The sequence below is a fragment of the Suricata suricatta genome, chromosome 7 (genome assembly GCF_006229205.1).
Source record: "Suricata suricatta isolate VVHF042 chromosome 7, meerkat_22Aug2017_6uvM2_HiC, whole genome shotgun sequence".
Taxonomy (NCBI): domain Eukaryota; kingdom Metazoa; phylum Chordata; class Mammalia; order Carnivora; family Herpestidae; genus Suricata; species Suricata suricatta.
This window is the reverse complement of record NC_043706.1, coordinates 21929905-21947143: the sequence shown is the minus strand read 5'-3', so window position 1 is coordinate 21947143 and position 17239 is coordinate 21929905. Positions and strand designations below refer to the sequence as shown.

Genomic DNA, 17239 nt, shown 5'->3' with positions numbered 1-17239 from the left:
GACAAGGAAAGTTCAGTGAACTGTTTCAGCAGAGAGCACCTGACAAGCCTGGCCTTGGGAAAGCAACCACTTTGGATGGCCACTAGGTATGCATTTAGATAAAACGCAGGAGGGGAACCCCAGCAGAGGGGGCCTGGTCAGAGAGTGCCACCTGGGGGCAGAGAGGCTTGTGAGCTGGCTCTGAAGAGGGGAAGGGGCTGTGGAAGGCTTGTGGTGAACCAGGAGAGACTTTCTATGGGGTCACGGACAGAGGAGCCTCGAGGGATCAACCTGCTCTGTGAGCAGGAAGTGCAGGGACACACAGGAGTCAGGGACATCAGGGTCTCCCCAGAGCTCTGCAGAATCCCCATCTCTCTGCAGTTGTGCTTTATGCTCTGACATCTTACATAATTCAGGACCATGAATTCAGTGCTGTGGGAGAGTGATCTAAAGCTAGATTATATTTTCTGAGATTCCTCTGTGGCCTCCAGGAGCAAGGTCAAAAGCATCTTTCCGTTAGCTCAGGTGTAATGAAAGCATCCTTTTATGTCTGTGGAAGCTTCTTCTCATTGTTCAGGTGTTAGCTCAGATGTCACCTTCTTAGAGATCCCCCCTTCCCTTACCCCGTGTAATGTGTTCCCAAACCCAGCCCTCTCATCTCTCGCTGACACACTGCCTGGTTTTCTGTCCTTTTCCCAGTACTGACAATGCATGACATTACTTTCCCCACCAAAAACCATTTCCATGCCCCCAGGACCTACGACCCAGCCTGGCACAGAGGCTCTGAATGATTGAGGTTTGGAGAGGCACATTGCTTTCAACCAGAGACAAAACTTTCATCTTTATAATAGATACTAAATAGACCAGTTTGGGACATATGATGTGCATCTAAGTTCGCCTGTGAAAGTGTCACTTGCCTTACCATTCATTTGGTGATTTGGTGCGAATTGAGCCACTGTAACATACAGGCACTGTGCCAGGCTCTGATGAGAAGCACAGCCCTTCCCTCAGGGGTCTTGGGGACAAGTGCAGAGGAGTCACTGTACATGTGTCCATCACAGATGCTGGGGCAGTAACATGGGGGAGAGACTCAGCACCTCCCGGGGGCAGGGAAGGCTTCTTGGAGGGATTTTTCTCTCCACAGTAAGAGCAAGGGCATGAAGACAGTGGCAGTCCGGCTCCGTGGATGACTGTCAGCAGCTCTCCTGGCTACTGCTTGGGATGCCTGTGGATGTGGTTGGGAGGTACAGTGAGGGCTCCCAAAGGCAACTAGCAGAGGCTTGGCAAGCTCTGATTGGAATGCCCTTCAGGCAACCGAGGAGAGAAAGGGCTTTTAAGCAGTGTGGTAACAGACTGAAATTTATATTTTAAATATGTCACTTTGGCAGCAATGCATGCGTTAGACAGAAGGAAAGAGGATGTGGGGGGAGGGTGGAACTAGGAAGTTACAGCAGGTAGCCAGGAGAAAACTACTCAAAGCCTGCGCTAATAGTAGTAGTATTGTGGTAACGATAGAGTCACTGGCAGGAGTGGAAACTGACTTTTACTGGACACATATTCTGTATCAGGAACTATGCTAAGGGCTTTCCACACCTAATGCCATTAAATTCTCAGAGAGTGGCCATGGTATAAAGATAGGAGGGGAGATGAATTTGAACTGTTTTAAAGGGGACGTTTAGAGGGTTTGCTGCTTGACCGCATTGCTAAATCTGAGGGGGGCTGTACTTCTCTTCATTGGGGTCGGGAGTGAGGGAAACAGATTCTGGCAAGGGAGCGAGTGAGAGAAGGTGGCATTAGGGAAGGGTCAGTTTCAGGTTTCTAAGGGAGACTTAAGTGAATGTGGAGCTGACCAGAGAAGTTGGGCCAATGAATCCGACTGGGGGGCTCTCACTAGATAAGCGAATGTTAACACCAGCCGTGGAGAAAGAATATAAAGTGGGTAGGAATGAAGCCCAAGGGTTGAACCTAGACTAAGTAACTTTAAGAGATAGGGAAAAAAAGAAAGAGGAGTTTAGAGTTGCAGAAGGGGTTAGAAGAAAGAATCAGGTAGTTGGGATGGAACCAGAAGTGGAACAAAGGAAAAGAGAGAATTTCAAGATTCAGCGCTGAGCAGTGGCATCAAAAGGCACCGGAAGCTCAGGCAAGCGGGGATCCGCAAACATTTGTTCCGGGTCGCAATCAGGGGTCTTGGCAGACTTGAGAAGAGGAGCTTCAAGGTTCTGCTGCCAGTAGCAGAACTGAGGTATGGTAGGCAAGAATGAAAAGAAAAGTCAACCAATGGGGTTCCAAGGGTGGCACCTCTTTCGAGATGCCTGGTCGTGGGGGCCAAGAGGAAGAAAGAACAAGCCATGTTCGGTGGGGAATACATGGCTGAAAAAGAATTTCATAATTTTTTTTTAATGCAGGTGACAGTTGATCCTGCCTAAATGGCAATGGGAAGGAGCGAACAGGGAAGGAGAGATGAAAATACGAGTGACAGAGGGAATAATTGATGGAAGAAGGAGGAAATGGGATTCCAGACACCATCATAAAAGAAGATAGATTGCCGCAGAAGTTTTAAGAATTCTGGTTTTCAAAATTTTATAGTTTCCTAATCTTATATATTTGAAAAGAGGTATAAAATTAATATTAAGCTTTAGTTCATCCAAGTGAAAAATGATCTTTCCACAATTTAGTTAATTAAAATAGTTAATTCCTAAATCTGGTAATAATTTCTTATCTATGTTTTTATTCATCTCCACATTTTAGTGGCCACATTCAGCATTTATGGAGAGAGAAATTATATGAGAGATTCAATAATGAGAATCAGAGTGACAAATGCATGACCACGGATGTCAGCAGCCTTTCCTAGGGGCCCATGGCAACGTCATAATCACTCAGTCTTTCCCACCAGATCCAGGTGCCATCTCTGCCTCCTTCTGTAAACAGCAATCCACTTGGTCATACCTCAAGTCAGAATTTAAAATGCATCTGCCATTCTTGAGTAAGAGGCTAATTAACCTCCTGGGATCAGACTCCAGCCCAGAAGCAAGATGGGGAGTCTCTTGCAACTATTTCTGCAGATTTAGGGATTCTTTTCCTTGGACCAGACCCCAACACCACCCACCTCCCTGAGCCTTGCCTTCTTGCCAAACTCTGGAAGCCTGACCCTCAGAGATCTTTTCCATTCAGAGCTGGGGCATTTTATTTCTTTTAATCCTGTGTCCACCCCTGGTCAAGACCCCGACTCTCCTTCTGCATATTGTTTTTTCTTTGGGGGGGGTGTTCCTTCCCTTTTTTGACACCTGACCCTTCTGTTTTTTGACATCTGACCCTGATTTGGCTTTTACTGCCACCTCCAGAGATGACAGCTAATGAAAATGGTGCTCTGCTGTGCGGTTTAGACGAGACAGCTTGTTGTCTGGACGGCTCCCTACCGGGTCACCTCTTGCTCTCGACACTGTCAGGACTTCTTCCAGACCAGGAGTTTATCCCCAGTCCCTTTGGGCTGCCTTTTCCTGGAGAACTCTCTCCTCATGCTACACCTGGTTGATTCCTGTTTATCCTTCTGTCTCAGTGAGCCTATCACTAATGTCCTCCAGAATCTCCTCTCCAGGGGACTTGGAAGTCCCTTCTCTCTGTGCCCTGCAGCATTTGTCTACCCCAGTTCCGGGGACCTGCCACACAACTTGGTGAGGGCTTGCTTCCGCTCATCTCTCCAGATATACGGGAAGGCAGGACTGTGCACCTCCTCCCTACACAGTGCTGGAAATACGGTGTGTGGTTAATAGCAAGTTGTTAAATGAATGAGTGAATAAATGCATGAACGCTGCAGCTAGTTGCTTTTTTTTTTTTTCCTATGGACTTTTATTTTTCCTTTCCTGACCTTTTTGTCTATAACTCTATAACAAGAAAGCATTACTTGTTTGTTTGGTTTTATGGTAGTTACGGTTTAAAAAACTCTCATTTCTTGGGGTGCCTGGGTGGCTCAGTCGGTTATATGTCTGACTTTAGCTAAAGGTCATGATCTTGTGGTTTGTGAGTTCGAGCCCTGCGTGGGGTTCTGTGCTGACAGTTCAGAGCCTGGAGCCTACTTCAGATTCTGTGTCTCCTTCTCTCTCTGCCCCACTCATGCTCGGTCTCTCTGTCTCTCCCCAAAATAAATAAACATTAAAAAACTCTTATTTCAGGAAAAAGCCCAAAAGGAACAAAAAAACCCATCTTTGTATCTATGTTGTGCAATGGTTGATAACCAACAGAAGAGAAGGAACCATTTCAGAAATGCAGCAAAAACTCACTAGTTCAGATGACAAAAATCCTGAATTTCTAATACAATGCACAAGAGTTCTCAATTCAGCAAGCTTTCTCTTTATAGTGCAAATTGCTTTTTTAAATAAGAGCAGAGAGACTGTCTAAAATATTTAAAACAAATTCTGCACTTCTTAGCACTTCAGGAATACTGATGAATATTTAGGTATATGCTAATTACTTGTCATTTCTATCCATTCACTAAAATAAATGCCACTCCTAAGAACCTCTGCTGGTGAATCATTTGTAAAATACACTCCACACTCTCCAACAAGGCTCCCAAGCTCCTCTACCTCCTGTCTATTACTGACCTTGGGTAGCTTTGTCTCCAGCCACTAGGCACTCTGAACTGATGGTTTAGTAATGTCTTCAGGACCCTACATGCACTGACTACTTCACACCTCCATGCCTTTGTTCATTCATGTTCCCACTGCCTGGAAGTCCCTGTCTAGATTTCTTTAACTGTGGTCTGTGACTTCTCTTATCCTGGTCTCCTTTTTCTGAATCTTCTGGTTGGACAGAGTGTCCGCCTTCTTTGTTCCTCAAGTCCCTTCTGCATGATGATCTTATCACTTCCCCAGGAATGGAAACTGAGTCCTGCTCACCACAGGGATCCCTGTCACTAAACCCAATTCCAGACATAGAGTAGGCACCTGGTACTGATTGAAATGGACTTGTTGAGCTCAACAGCTGCATTTGAAGCCATCTACACAATAACAATTATTAACATTACCATTATTTTATAACTGAAATGGGCCTTCAACCTAATTGGCCTGAAGTAGTGAGATCGCACTGTCTTATTAATTTTGTATTATCTATCTTAAGGGACTTCCGCGATAATTCAGTGGAACAATGTACATGAAAATAGTTTGTAAAGCACTAAACAATTGTGAATGGTTGTTTAAATTTCTCTTATTGAACTAAAGTGGCATTAGTTAGACAATGTTTTCTATTATTGAAAGTTAAGATTCTTTTGTGTTTTTGTGAAAAGAACACATTCTGTATTGTATTAAAATAGGCATGACTTTAAACCAAATCTTTTTTAAAGGACATGCGAAAGGGAATTCTACTTAAAGCAAACAAACAAAGAGAACTACATGGAAAAATTGTGGGTGTGGTGTGTTTACCTCATGAGAGTTTATAGTTCATTTTCTGGAACACGTTTCATAGTGACAGTGGGGAAGTACCAAACAAGCTTGGGCAAAGAAATCCTCATTCAGTGGCAGTGAGTTACCTTCTTGGAATTTGTAGGTATCAGTAATATCCTTTATGCCATCTCCTCCAACTTCTTTAGTCACAATTAATTTCCCAATGTGGGTGGTATCAACGTTTTCAACCACATGAGTGCCATCTTTCTTGACTGTAATGTAAATGAGATCACTGTTGACCTAAAAACAGAAGAGGAGAGTATTAGCCATCATCCAAAATCTCTCTCAGGGATGTAGTCATCTGGGATCCCTAGTTGACATTTCCTTTCTTCAACAGCATTGGATTCACAGGGTTTGACTCATTTTAAAATGAATCTCAAGGGCACCCTAGCTTCTATTAGCCATGAGAGGTGTCATTAATTAAGAGTATATGGACTATTGATTGTTCAAGCATCAACCATTTCTTTCTCCCCTTTTCCTTGCTAGTGAATCCCATCTCCTCATAAAGAGCCAAAAGCACCAAGCCTGTTACTTGCTTTCCCTGACTGCTTTTAAGACAGCAGTGGCTGTGTGACCTACTGCCAGGAAGAAGAGGATGTCTTCTGGGTGGCTTCTGGAAAGGATTCTCCTCCATTATAAAGGAGAGAGTTTTCCCTTTCCTTCTGACTTTTGCATGTTTTCATATGAAGTGGTGTGATGCGTGGAGCATCTGTAGCCACCTTGGGACAGTGAAGAGAAACATTGCCAGCAATACAAAGACGGCCATGTAGAAAGATAAGAAGCACATGAGGGCTTAACAGTGCTGTTAAATGTCTGAGCCCACCTTGGGACTACCTACTTTAGGATTACTTACATGAGAAAAGCTTATAGTTAAATTCTTCCTGTTTAAGTCATTTTAATTCTGTTACTTGCAGCCAAAAGCATTTTAATTGAAAAATGATAGTAGGCTATCAGGAAAAATTCAGGCAATTTTCTGGTGGTTCAGCAACGAAACCGTTATTTGTGGTATTTGGAAACAGCATCGTTGGGCCATGGTGGTTGACCCCCAAGCTCTTATGACATTCTGTCTTATCACTCTTCTTTTCAGCAACAGTGTCTAAAGCTGTGCTTGAAGGCTGATTCCCACAGAATCTCTTTTTATATTCTTTACAAACACTTTCTTGGGATCCCACTTATTAGTATTGGAGTGGGTAGGAAACACAAACCATGGTGCATTATCAGGGGCACCAGCTGAAAATAGTCCCTGATGCGTTCATGAAATGTTTTCCAACATTCCAACATGTTTCCATTCCTACTCTTTCAAATAGGGCAATAACAGCGCCTTTCCCCAGGATGGTTGGCAGAATTAAGTGAAAAGATGTCTGTAAATTACTTATCATAGGGCTTGGCATAGATCAAACACTCAATAAATAATAATATCATAAATTAACAAATAAATACTACTGCCAAAATACTGTAGTGCTATAGTCCTAAAATGGACAAAATACATTTGGTTTCTGACCGCCCTTAGAGGATTTACTTTCTAATAAGGGAGATTCTGTGCATTAGCATCACCTGGGGAACTTTTCAAAAAATAGATGCCCAATCAAGGAGGTCTTAGGTGGGACCCTAAATTTATTATTTTTTATATTTAATTTTTAAAATTTTATTTGAGAGAGAGAGAGGGAGAGAGAGAGAGAGAGAGAGAGAGACAGACAGACAGAGAGAGAGAGAGAGAGAGAGAGAGAGAGAGAATCCTAAGCAGGCTCCATGTTCCCACGGCCTTATGATCATGACCTGAACCAAAACCAAGAGCCAGTATCTCAACTGACTGAGCCACCCAGGTGCTCCTAAATCTATTTTTAAAAGAAGGTCTGAAATAATTGTCTTGGATGCTCAGACCTGAGAACCCCAGCAATATGGTACAATAAGTACCTTGTGGGGGAATGTCTAAGATGCCATGGGAGCACCTGGGACAGTGGGGTGGACAGGGTGGGCGTGGTTAGGAAGTAACAGCCAAGTTGAAAACTGGAAGATGCGTAGGACTAAGCAAACTAAAGGATCTCATGTTAAGTGTTCTTATCAACCAAACATAACTGAAACTCACTAAAGAACACAGGAAATTTTGGGAAGCAATGGCCAAGTGTAGTTCTTTCATGGTGGGGAGGGTGTCACATGTGTATGGGTATGTCCGGACTCATCAGGATGTATATATGAAAGGTGTGCAACATTTTACATTAATTATACCCCAAGACAGCTAAAGAGAAAAAAGCAAAAATTAAAAATAAAAAAGAACAGAATGGAGAGGGGAAGATTGTGACAGAAATAGGGACTGGCCGCTGCCACAGATCTCTGAGAGTATTTGAGAGGCAAACTGGATTGGCTTCATGAACCTTGGGTTCTGATCTTGAATGCATACTTTTAGAAAGTTCCTGTTTCTATAAAATGAAAATAATTATATGTGTTCTGCCAATTTCATAGGAACATTTTAGTGAGATAGGATCTATCTGACCATGGCTTGTAAACTTTAAAACTGAGTAAAAATGTAATGATTTATTATTAGGTAATGTGGAACTGGATGATAGAACCCTAACTTTCCAAATTGAGGTTAAAAAGAATGTTTTGCTGCTTTCTCACAAAATCTTCTGAATTTACTTGAAATCTGACCTCTACAAAGGAGAAAACAAGTAGCCTTAAGTTATTGAATAACCATGAGGTTTCAGGGACATTTACAAATTATTTAATTTAAACCTCACAACCACAGCCACCTGATAATAATATATATTATTATTGCTATTTTACAGATGAGGGTGCTAAGTGGGTCAAGAAGGGTCAGCAAAGGTGTGTGGTCATGTAGTTGGTTGCTGCTAACCAACCATTTTCATTTTCAGAGAATGAAAATCCTGGGCTGGCCCACAGCCTGTTCCCTGACCTTCACCCTGGGCTGGCCCACGGCCTGTTCCCTGACCTTCACCCTGGGCTGGCCCACAGCCTGTTCCCTGACCTTCACCCTGGGCTGGCCCATTCCCTGACTTTCACCATGCATCGCCTCTCCCACATCTCCTGCCAAACCTCGAGTGCCACCATGAGGTGGTGAGATGGTTTCATGCCTGGGGTTCAGGTGGTTACGTGCATGGGCCTCAGATATCTGAGGTGTGATAGACGGTCACCTTGTTCTTCAGCAGAATAACCATAGCTTCGTGGTATCAATAAAGCCAAAATATGAAATCAGGAGTAGGCAATGACAGAGCAGTAACATAAGGAATAATTGTCATTTTGTGTGTGGGGGGTGGGGGGAGTTAAGAAAACTTTAACTGAGCTTCCTGAGAATTTTGGCTTTCCCTCTGGAGGAGGGCAAACAAGCCCAAACAGCTCCCCTCTCCGCCTGCAAATTATAGCAACAATGCTGATAAATATTTTCTTAATAATGGCCCTTACAACAGTTTACGGTTTTCCAGAAAGACACGGCTAAGTATGAAAGTGGCTAAATCATTGTCTGCCCTTGAGTATAAAGCTTAGGAAATTTATGTGGGCTAAAATCTCAGGCCAGCCCAGCAGCACTGTCCCTTGTGGAGAGAGGGGAGGAGAAATCCACATATGAAATGGCTATTGCATATGTATGTCGAGGGAGTGTGGAAGGCAAGTATTCTTTCCAAAAGACTTAGCAAGCTTTCTTTTGGTTTCAACCACCAGTGCAATGGTCCTCCATTTCAGCTGTGTATGAGCCTCTGAGGGCTTAGAAGATACGGGTGATAACCTAGAGGCATCTGGGTGTCTCAGTTAGTTGAGTGTCTAGCTCTTGGTTTTGACTTAGGTCATGATCTCACAATTTGTGGGTTCAAACCCCAAGTGGAGTTCCACACTGACAGTGCAGAGTCTGCTTGGAATTTTGTCTTTTTTCCCTCTCTCTCTCTGCTCCTCCCCTTCTCTCTCTCTCTCTCAAAATAAATAAGTAAACAGAGAAAAAGTACCAGCGATAGGTCCAAACTCAAGGCCAATTGCCTGTCTGTGTCTGTCTGTGGTAGACTGTTATAAGTGCAGATGATGCTGGAAAGAATATTGGAACTGCACTGTGGGACTTTGGGCAAGTTACTCAATATCTCTGAGCTTTGGTTTAAAATTACCATTCTTGCAGGGCTGAAAGGTAGATTAGTACTGCTAGAGAAAGCCCTATATTTAAGGCTAATTTCTTTTGAATGGAACAGAGACTTAGGGGCCATCTAGTCCTATCTCTACACGTGAAGGGACATGGTCATATAGAACATGGGTGTCCCACCATGAAACCCAGTGCTGGTTTCAGCACACCACACCTTTGCTCCTTGTTGCACAGGCACTTCCTAGTCAGCCTCTGCTGAGTTGCTGAGCCTCAGGGACTCAATAAATGTGGGCTGGGGCAGTGGGCTAAGGGCCCCCTCTCTACAAACTTCTGCTTGTGCCCATGGAATGTGAGCATATGTCTACTGCTGGCAGAAGCTATGCTCTTTACCAATAAGGATGGAAACTCTTTTCTCAGGACCCAGGAAAATTAGCTTTGTTCATTTGTTTCCAAGTAGGGATAACTACAAAACAGGCTGTGCAGAGAAAGTGGTGCTCCTCTGGGGGCTTATGGAGGCACTGGATACCTGCCTGGTCAGAGAGCCTTTCTGACACAATTGCCATCCGTCTACCCTGTGCTTGCCATTCCTTCAGCCTTAGGGGTCGGCTACATGGCCAGGCCCCTGTGTGTGCTCTCTGCTGATCCATCCCTGGGCCTCATCTCCCGCCAGGACTTGCCAGCACCCGAGGGCAGGATCTGGATCCTTATCACTCTGAGGCTCTATTCTCAGCAGTATACTCTGCATCAGCTTTTGTTAGCTTGCTTGCTTGATTCACTGATCCATCCATCCATCCATCATTTATACATTCATTCAACAAGTATTTATTCATGACTACAATGTGCTAGAACTTGCTTTCAGTGATGAGGATACATTTGTGGAGCTTGTATTCTAGAAGGGAGAGAAAGAATAATACTAAGGCAGGGTAGAAGGATAAAAGCAATGGGGCAGGAAGTGAGATTTTAGGTGTGGAAGGGGTGGGGTGGGGAGTAAGGCCTTTCTGAAAAGGTGACCTGCTCAGAGACTTGGATGTGCAGTGAGGGGTCCAGTATGCAAAGTGTGGTAAAGGCTGTGGAGGGCTTTCCTAGCAACAGGAATGGTGTATATAAAGACTCAAACAAGAATTTGTTTGCATGTTGCCAGAAGAGCATGGTCAATATGGCTGTAAGGAAATGAGCAACAGATAGGAATGGAAGGAAAGCCAGCGGCGAGATCACACAGAATCTTGTAAAGACTTATTATTTTATTGTAAGGGTGGTAGAAATCCATTAGAAGGTTGGGGACAAAGGAGTGACATGTTTTATTCATATTTTTAAAGGACAATTCTGGCTGGCTTACAGAGAATAGACAAGAGAGGGGTAAGAGAAGAGAAGGGAAGTGGGCTAGGGATCAAGTTCCTAGAGCCCAGTGTTGTACAGAGCTCAAAGGGTAACAATGGGGATCATGGGCCTGGCTGAATGCATAATGTTTTTGGAAGGTGTTTCTGGCAAGATTCATGAGGAAGATTAAAAATAGAAGCCAATCTGATCCCCAAATCATATATGCTACTTGAATAAATGGAAGGATTATTTTAGATCTGAAAAGGAGCCCTAAGAATGGGCCAACAAGTAGTAGTGAAGTAACCTTGAGTTGAGACCCAGAGCAAGGGAAGGTAGCTTCTGAGCAATGGAACTGTCACCCTAACCTGGGGGGACCAGTCATCGTTGCTGCAAACATCAGCTCAATGCCAGGGATGGAAGGATGAGTGTGCATGTGTGTGAACGTGCATGCGTGTGCAAGTTTGGGATGGGATGATGTGAGGGGGAGGATAAAGCCAGTGAGAAGAAGCTAAGATAGAAACAAAGCAGCAACTCCCAAGGGCTCAGTGAACATGGAAACTCAGAAGTGACTCCAGACCTTAGGACTGCTCTGCTCTCTCCCTTTAGAAACCATAGGCTACCATGAACTGGGGAGAGAAAAGGCAGATGGGCTTTTAAAATGGAGGCCTTCTCAGAGCATGAGAAGAGAGGAGGGCAGAGAAATGGGCATCAAGCCCCGGGAGAAATTTAGACACATGAAGAATAAGTCTCTACAATGGAGGAGGAAAGGGAAAGGGGCAGAGGTCGGATGATTCCCATGCACACGCCTCTTTTTTTAATTTTAAATTTTTTTGTTTGACTCTAGTTGACACATGGTGTTACATAAGTTTCAGGTGTACAACACAGTGATTCAACCTCTCTCTACGCTATGCTGTGCTCACCACAAGCGTAGCTCCCATCTGTCACCACACAACGCTATTACAACATCATTGACTACATTCCCTGTGCTGTGCCTTTCATCCCCGTGGCTTGTTCTATAACTGGAAGCCTGTATCCTCTGCTCCCCTTCACTTCTTATTTTGGATTCTGCTTTCACTCAAGGAGACCACGGCTCTGAGAAGATCAAAACACGTCAGTGAACATGTTTAATCCAGCCCGGAAGTGAGTAAGGGATGACCAAGAAAGTCAGCGAAGTGAGAGGCAAGAAAAGGCACACTCTGCTGACTGCCTGGGGTGCCGACAGGCGGGCTTCCGCAGCCAGCTGATGGGAACGGGAAGGGAGGATGCAGAATGAACCTGAGTCACGGACACTCTCATTAAAGTTAAATACGATGCCCCCCATGCGGTCCTACTCTGGATACCCTTGAGGAAAGATTCCTCACACACTTTCAACAGCTTGAGTGTCTCTTATAAATGGCTCAGCCCTGGGGCTCAGGCTGTGCCAAAGCAACAACTCCTGTGTTCTGTCAGACAAGTCTGCAGTGGCAGAGAGAAGAGTAATTATAATCTGCGAATCCCGATGACACGCATAACACCCCGATCTATATTTAATAATAGCAAAAAGCGTTTGCATTAACAGCTATTAGGCGATGCGCTCTCAGAGAGAGGTCTCCTTCTTTGCAGCAATAAAGCATAATAAAACTATGAAAACAAGGCTTTGTGAATTTTAGAGTGATTTCCCATTAAGAGGTTCTCTCAGCGTCGTAAACTATCAGCTGGCGGCTGGGGAGGTTGGGAGGAATCTTCAAATCCCAAAATGAAATCGAGGGGATGAAATTCTAAATACGCTCTGCCTATTTCCCCCAGGCTTTTAGCAACTGCAATGGTAGTTCCGTGGAAGAAATACTGTTCCCTTTGCGTATTTCAAATGCCTGATCTTGCTGTCTAAATATTCACGCTTACATTACTTCCTAAACATTTCCGAATGCTGCCTCTGCCTTCCCCACTCTGCTGTTGCCACTTCGGGGGTTCACCCCCTGCCCTCTCTGGTGGGAATGGAGAAAGCACAGCCTCCCAGCTGACCTCCCCCCACCCACGCACTGCCCTCCGGGGCATCACCTTTAAGTCTAGGCTCCACCAGGCTCACCTTTCTCCCCTGTGGTGACTCCTTTACAGGTGGCAATAACCATTTTTCAGGACATAAAGTTCCCGCATCCAGTTCCTTTCGCCTTCTTCTTTGACACCCCTGACGCATCACTTTTCCTGAGCCTGCACAGCTTGTAATTTCCCATACACACCATCGGGATGCTCAATTTGTCCCCTCTGCCTAAAATTCTTTCCTTCCTCTGGCATCTTTCTTACCCCCTTGACCTCCGTGTGTTCCCACATTGCTCTCCTCATCCACTGTGGCTATCACACAAGTGTCATTATTGTCATGTCACCCTCCTTCCCTGGACCATGTCTTATGGCCTTTACTGTCCTAATCAGTTCCTACCCATATTTCTCAATTAACAAGTCTGTATGCATTAAATGCAGATCATTTATCATCTACATTGCTCATCTGACAATGAGTTCCACAGTCTCTTGTATTGTTATTTAACTTTTGATGTTCCTTAAGTACTGTCATCTCCCATCAAGAATCTAGTTTCTTAAGGGCAGAGGCTTCTGAATTCCCCACAGGACAGTGCCTGCCACATAATTATAATAGGTATTTATTCATTCCAGAGTAGGGGTAGAGTATGGTGGTTACTAGTGTGAGCTCGAGTACCTGCCTGGCTTTAGATTTTAGCATTACTATTTATCAGTTCAGTCAATGTAGAAAGGTTACTTAACCATTCTGCCTCAATTTTCTTTTCTGTAAAATGGGAAGAATCATAATAGTGATTTTATTTTATTTTACTTAAATGTTTATTTATTTATTTTGAGAGAGTGGTGGGAGGGGAGGGACAGAGAAAGAGGGAGAGAGAGAATCCCAAGTAGGCTTTGCACTGACAGCGCAGAGCCCAACATGGGGCTTGAACTCACAAACTGTGAGATCATGACCTGAGCAGAGATGAAGAATTAGATGCTTAACCAACTAAGTCACCTAGAAACTCCCATAATACCAATTTTAAAGGGTGGCTAAGAGCCTCAAGTGATAGGCAAAGTGATTACATAGTAAGAACTCAGTATATGACAGACATTATTCCACTGAGTTTATGGGTGAAACTATACTCTGGCAAATCCTGCCTATCAGCCTATCATGTATTTCTCTGCTCTCCACCCCCCCACCCCCCAACCCTCAGCAACCTTCCGGCCTTCTCCTTTACTGACACCTCTTATATTTAATTTTAATTTTAGAGATCTCCTTGGAGTAATCTCCAACTACCTCATCTGTTTCTATTCCCGTCCACATCTTCCAGAATTTCAGACCCTTCACCAAAGTTTCCCCACCAACCCATTAAGTGTGCTGCCTCCTGGCTGTCTTTCTCTCCCTGCCCTGTTCCAGCAGCTCACCTCTCCCTCCCCAAGGATGGAGGACGGCTTGGAGTGGCAGGAAATGGGCTGCAGTTCACCGACTAAGACCATGTCTGGGGTGCATTTGATTTTGTTTTTACATAAACGGCTAGGTTAGTCTGGGAGCGAACCATTATGCTCTGAAATTTTGATTCATGGACTGCCTCCACCAATCTTTTGTTAAGGGATTCACTGAGTCACTTAATTTCTCAGGAGCAGTTGATACTTATTTCATGGGCACAAAGAACTAAGCTAAGGTTAGTAATGCAATTGATTTTCAAGGAGAAAATCTTAGAACATCAAGGAAATAAAAATGTTAAGTAAGAACTGGATTTAGATTTAAGAGCCTGGAGGTTGGAATGATGTCTAGGCAACTTTGTAGACATGAAACACACACCATGTACCTGAGAAATTTAGAAGTAACAACTTGGTGTCTTATTTTTCAAGTGTTAACAGGTTGGGGAAGAGAGTACTTTTCTCCAGCTTTCTACTTACCTCTGCAAAAACAAAGGGTGCATCAAACTGGAAACAAATATGACCATGCTTAATGGCTTGAACAGAGGCTGGGCCACACCGATACATCCCTGCGTCACACAGAGGAAGGGAAGTATGAGTTTGTCATCTTCAATTCTGTCCAGACACAGATACAGGCTTTGTAGAGGCAAATGTTCCTAACTTCACTGCTGAGTTAGCCCAAATGCTTCCCATGGCTGGAGAGGGCGAATGACCAACATGTGTAATCAAGATGGCTTTGTTGGAAATGCCTCCTCAAACCAAAATGTGAAGCCGTGAGAAGCATAGAGGGCATCACTATTTCTGTGTCTGTTCTTCCTCCTACAAACACAAACTCAAGTGTGTTCACACCGAGCAGTTTGCCCACATAGGGTTGATCCTTTTACAACAAGCTGGAGTCTGAAATGTTGGAAATGGTAGTGTGTCCCCAGTCGTTGTGGTGTTATTTGTTTTGATTTTTGGTTTTGGACATTATGGGCATATGTCAAGTGTTAAATAGGGGAATTTAGACATAAACCACACACGTTGACTCACGACCAACATACATTCAGGAAGTCACTAGGCATAATAAGAAATTAACTGCCATTAGTCATCTCTGACATCTCCTCATGATATATAATCCAGAACACCAGAAAGTGTTGAACATTCTCAAAATCCAGCATAAATAAAGCATAAGACTCTCTTATGAATAAGTGATGAATGTTTATGGATATATGTGTATATATGCACACATCAATATCTCATATCAACACCTGAGGAAGTAAACATAATGTCCCCAGGCCACTGATGTTTATCATCGCATTAAAGAGAAGTGGAGGCTTATGATGTGATTTTATAAAAATCTGGGGGAGGTCATGGCTGCCTCTCATTGCTTACCATAGCCTGTAAGTTAGATGGCAAATACTCACATACTACGTTTTGGAAGAAATCAAACAACATAAAAGGAAATCAGGTTCTGGTAAGACAACAATTTAAAGGATGATCTGTAACTATTTTTTGAGTTACTTATTTTCTCTACTGCCTTATATCTTATCACTGTGTATCACAGAGGGCTGAGGTATATTTTAGAGCCTAGTAAAAGTGCTTACACAGATATATTTTTTCTCTTGTCTTCAAAACTGCTTATCAAAGCAAGGGTAGATGAATTATATATGTTAAGTTTTATACTTTTTCTTGCCAGTTATAGCATAATCAGGGGAAAGCCGGTCATTGAAATGAAATTAAACCTGATTGACAGGCAGCTAATACTGTACATGTACCCAGGAAGCACACTTTTGATGTTGGTTCCCAGTGGGAGTATTTCCCACACATCAAATGCAATCCTAACAGCAAAATAAAGATGGCTGTGAAATAAGTTCCCTGAAGGGGGATGCCGTTTTACCATCACTGTTTTCCTGGGGGGTGCTATCCACGGCTTGCCAACCTCCAAATCCAACGGGAAGATCAGACCTTGTCATCCAGGCTTCATTCCAGCAGTGGTAGTTCCTGAGAAAACACCGCTCTGGTGAGATTAAACCTCCCATTCCATTCAATGCTCCAAGAAATTAAAAAAAAAAAGTGACCAAAACTCATGAAATTATGCTATCCACAAATTGCTGGAATGGATTAAACCAAATTGAAGACTCGGAGAGATATCCTAGCCTTGAGTTTGCTGGGCAGATGCATTCCCACTGGCACCCGTGGGAGGGCACCAGGTATCTGGACATGACTCTTTCCTCATCAGTTTCAAGGCTACTCAGAGCATTAAACAGATTTTTTAATGTTTATTTATTTTTGAGAGAGCATGCATGCATGGGGGAGGAACAGAGAGAGAGAGGGAGAGAAAGAAAATCCCAAGAAAATCTGTGCTGACAGCACAGAGCCCAACACAGGGTTCAATCCCATGAACCATGAGATCATGACTAGGCTGAAAGCAAGAGTCTAATGCTTAACAGCCTGAACCATCCAGGCATCCTAAACAGTTTAGATCTTAACCACTCTCTGCTTTAATGAAACAGAAAGTACTATGTACTAAAAAGGTAGAAAAGAAAAGTTAATTGAAGTCAAAATACATATATCTTTGAATTTCTTTTATATTTACATTTATGCATATTAGATTTATAAAAAGCATATTTCTTGTAACAAGCAATAAAATGCTTGTGTTTCTGGGCTTAGGCCATTACCATAGAAACTATAACATTAACTTCTGACTATAATTGTCTCAAATTTGTGGCAAATTTCCATTTGATGTCCAACAAGAAGAAAAGGATGTCACAACAAGTATCTCTTTACCCTTTATCAAAGGTAGGCAGCCCATGAGCTGAGGGCCATGCAAAACTTTTCAGAACTTTGCATGTGACCCTTAAGGCAAGATCATGAAATAAAATGTCATCATGAATTGTATTACTATGTCCTTGGAAAGATCTGCAATTATGACAGTACAGAAAAAAATGAGAGCACATTAACCCGTCCATGCTATAGAAAATATTCGTACAGTAATAACGATTTAATGGTGGGCTGAGGTAGT

The 17239-nt window shown here is 43.3% G+C and overlaps 1 protein-coding gene across 1 annotated transcript in view; it reads right to left on the bottom strand.

Moving 5' to 3' along the window:
* Nucleotides 1–17239, bottom strand: part of F13A1 (coagulation factor XIII A chain) — a 162632-nt gene that overhangs the window by 33705 nt on the left and 111688 nt on the right. The window contains exons 9-11 of the mRNA XM_029945402.1: nt 16115–16218; nt 14716–14804; nt 5501–5654 (exon numbers count right to left, since the gene is read on the bottom strand). Of these exons, the coding sequence (XP_029801262.1) occupies nt 5501–5654; nt 14716–14804; nt 16115–16218 (347 nt within the window). The remainder of the gene's footprint in view (nt 1–5500; nt 5655–14715; nt 14805–16114; nt 16219–17239) is intronic.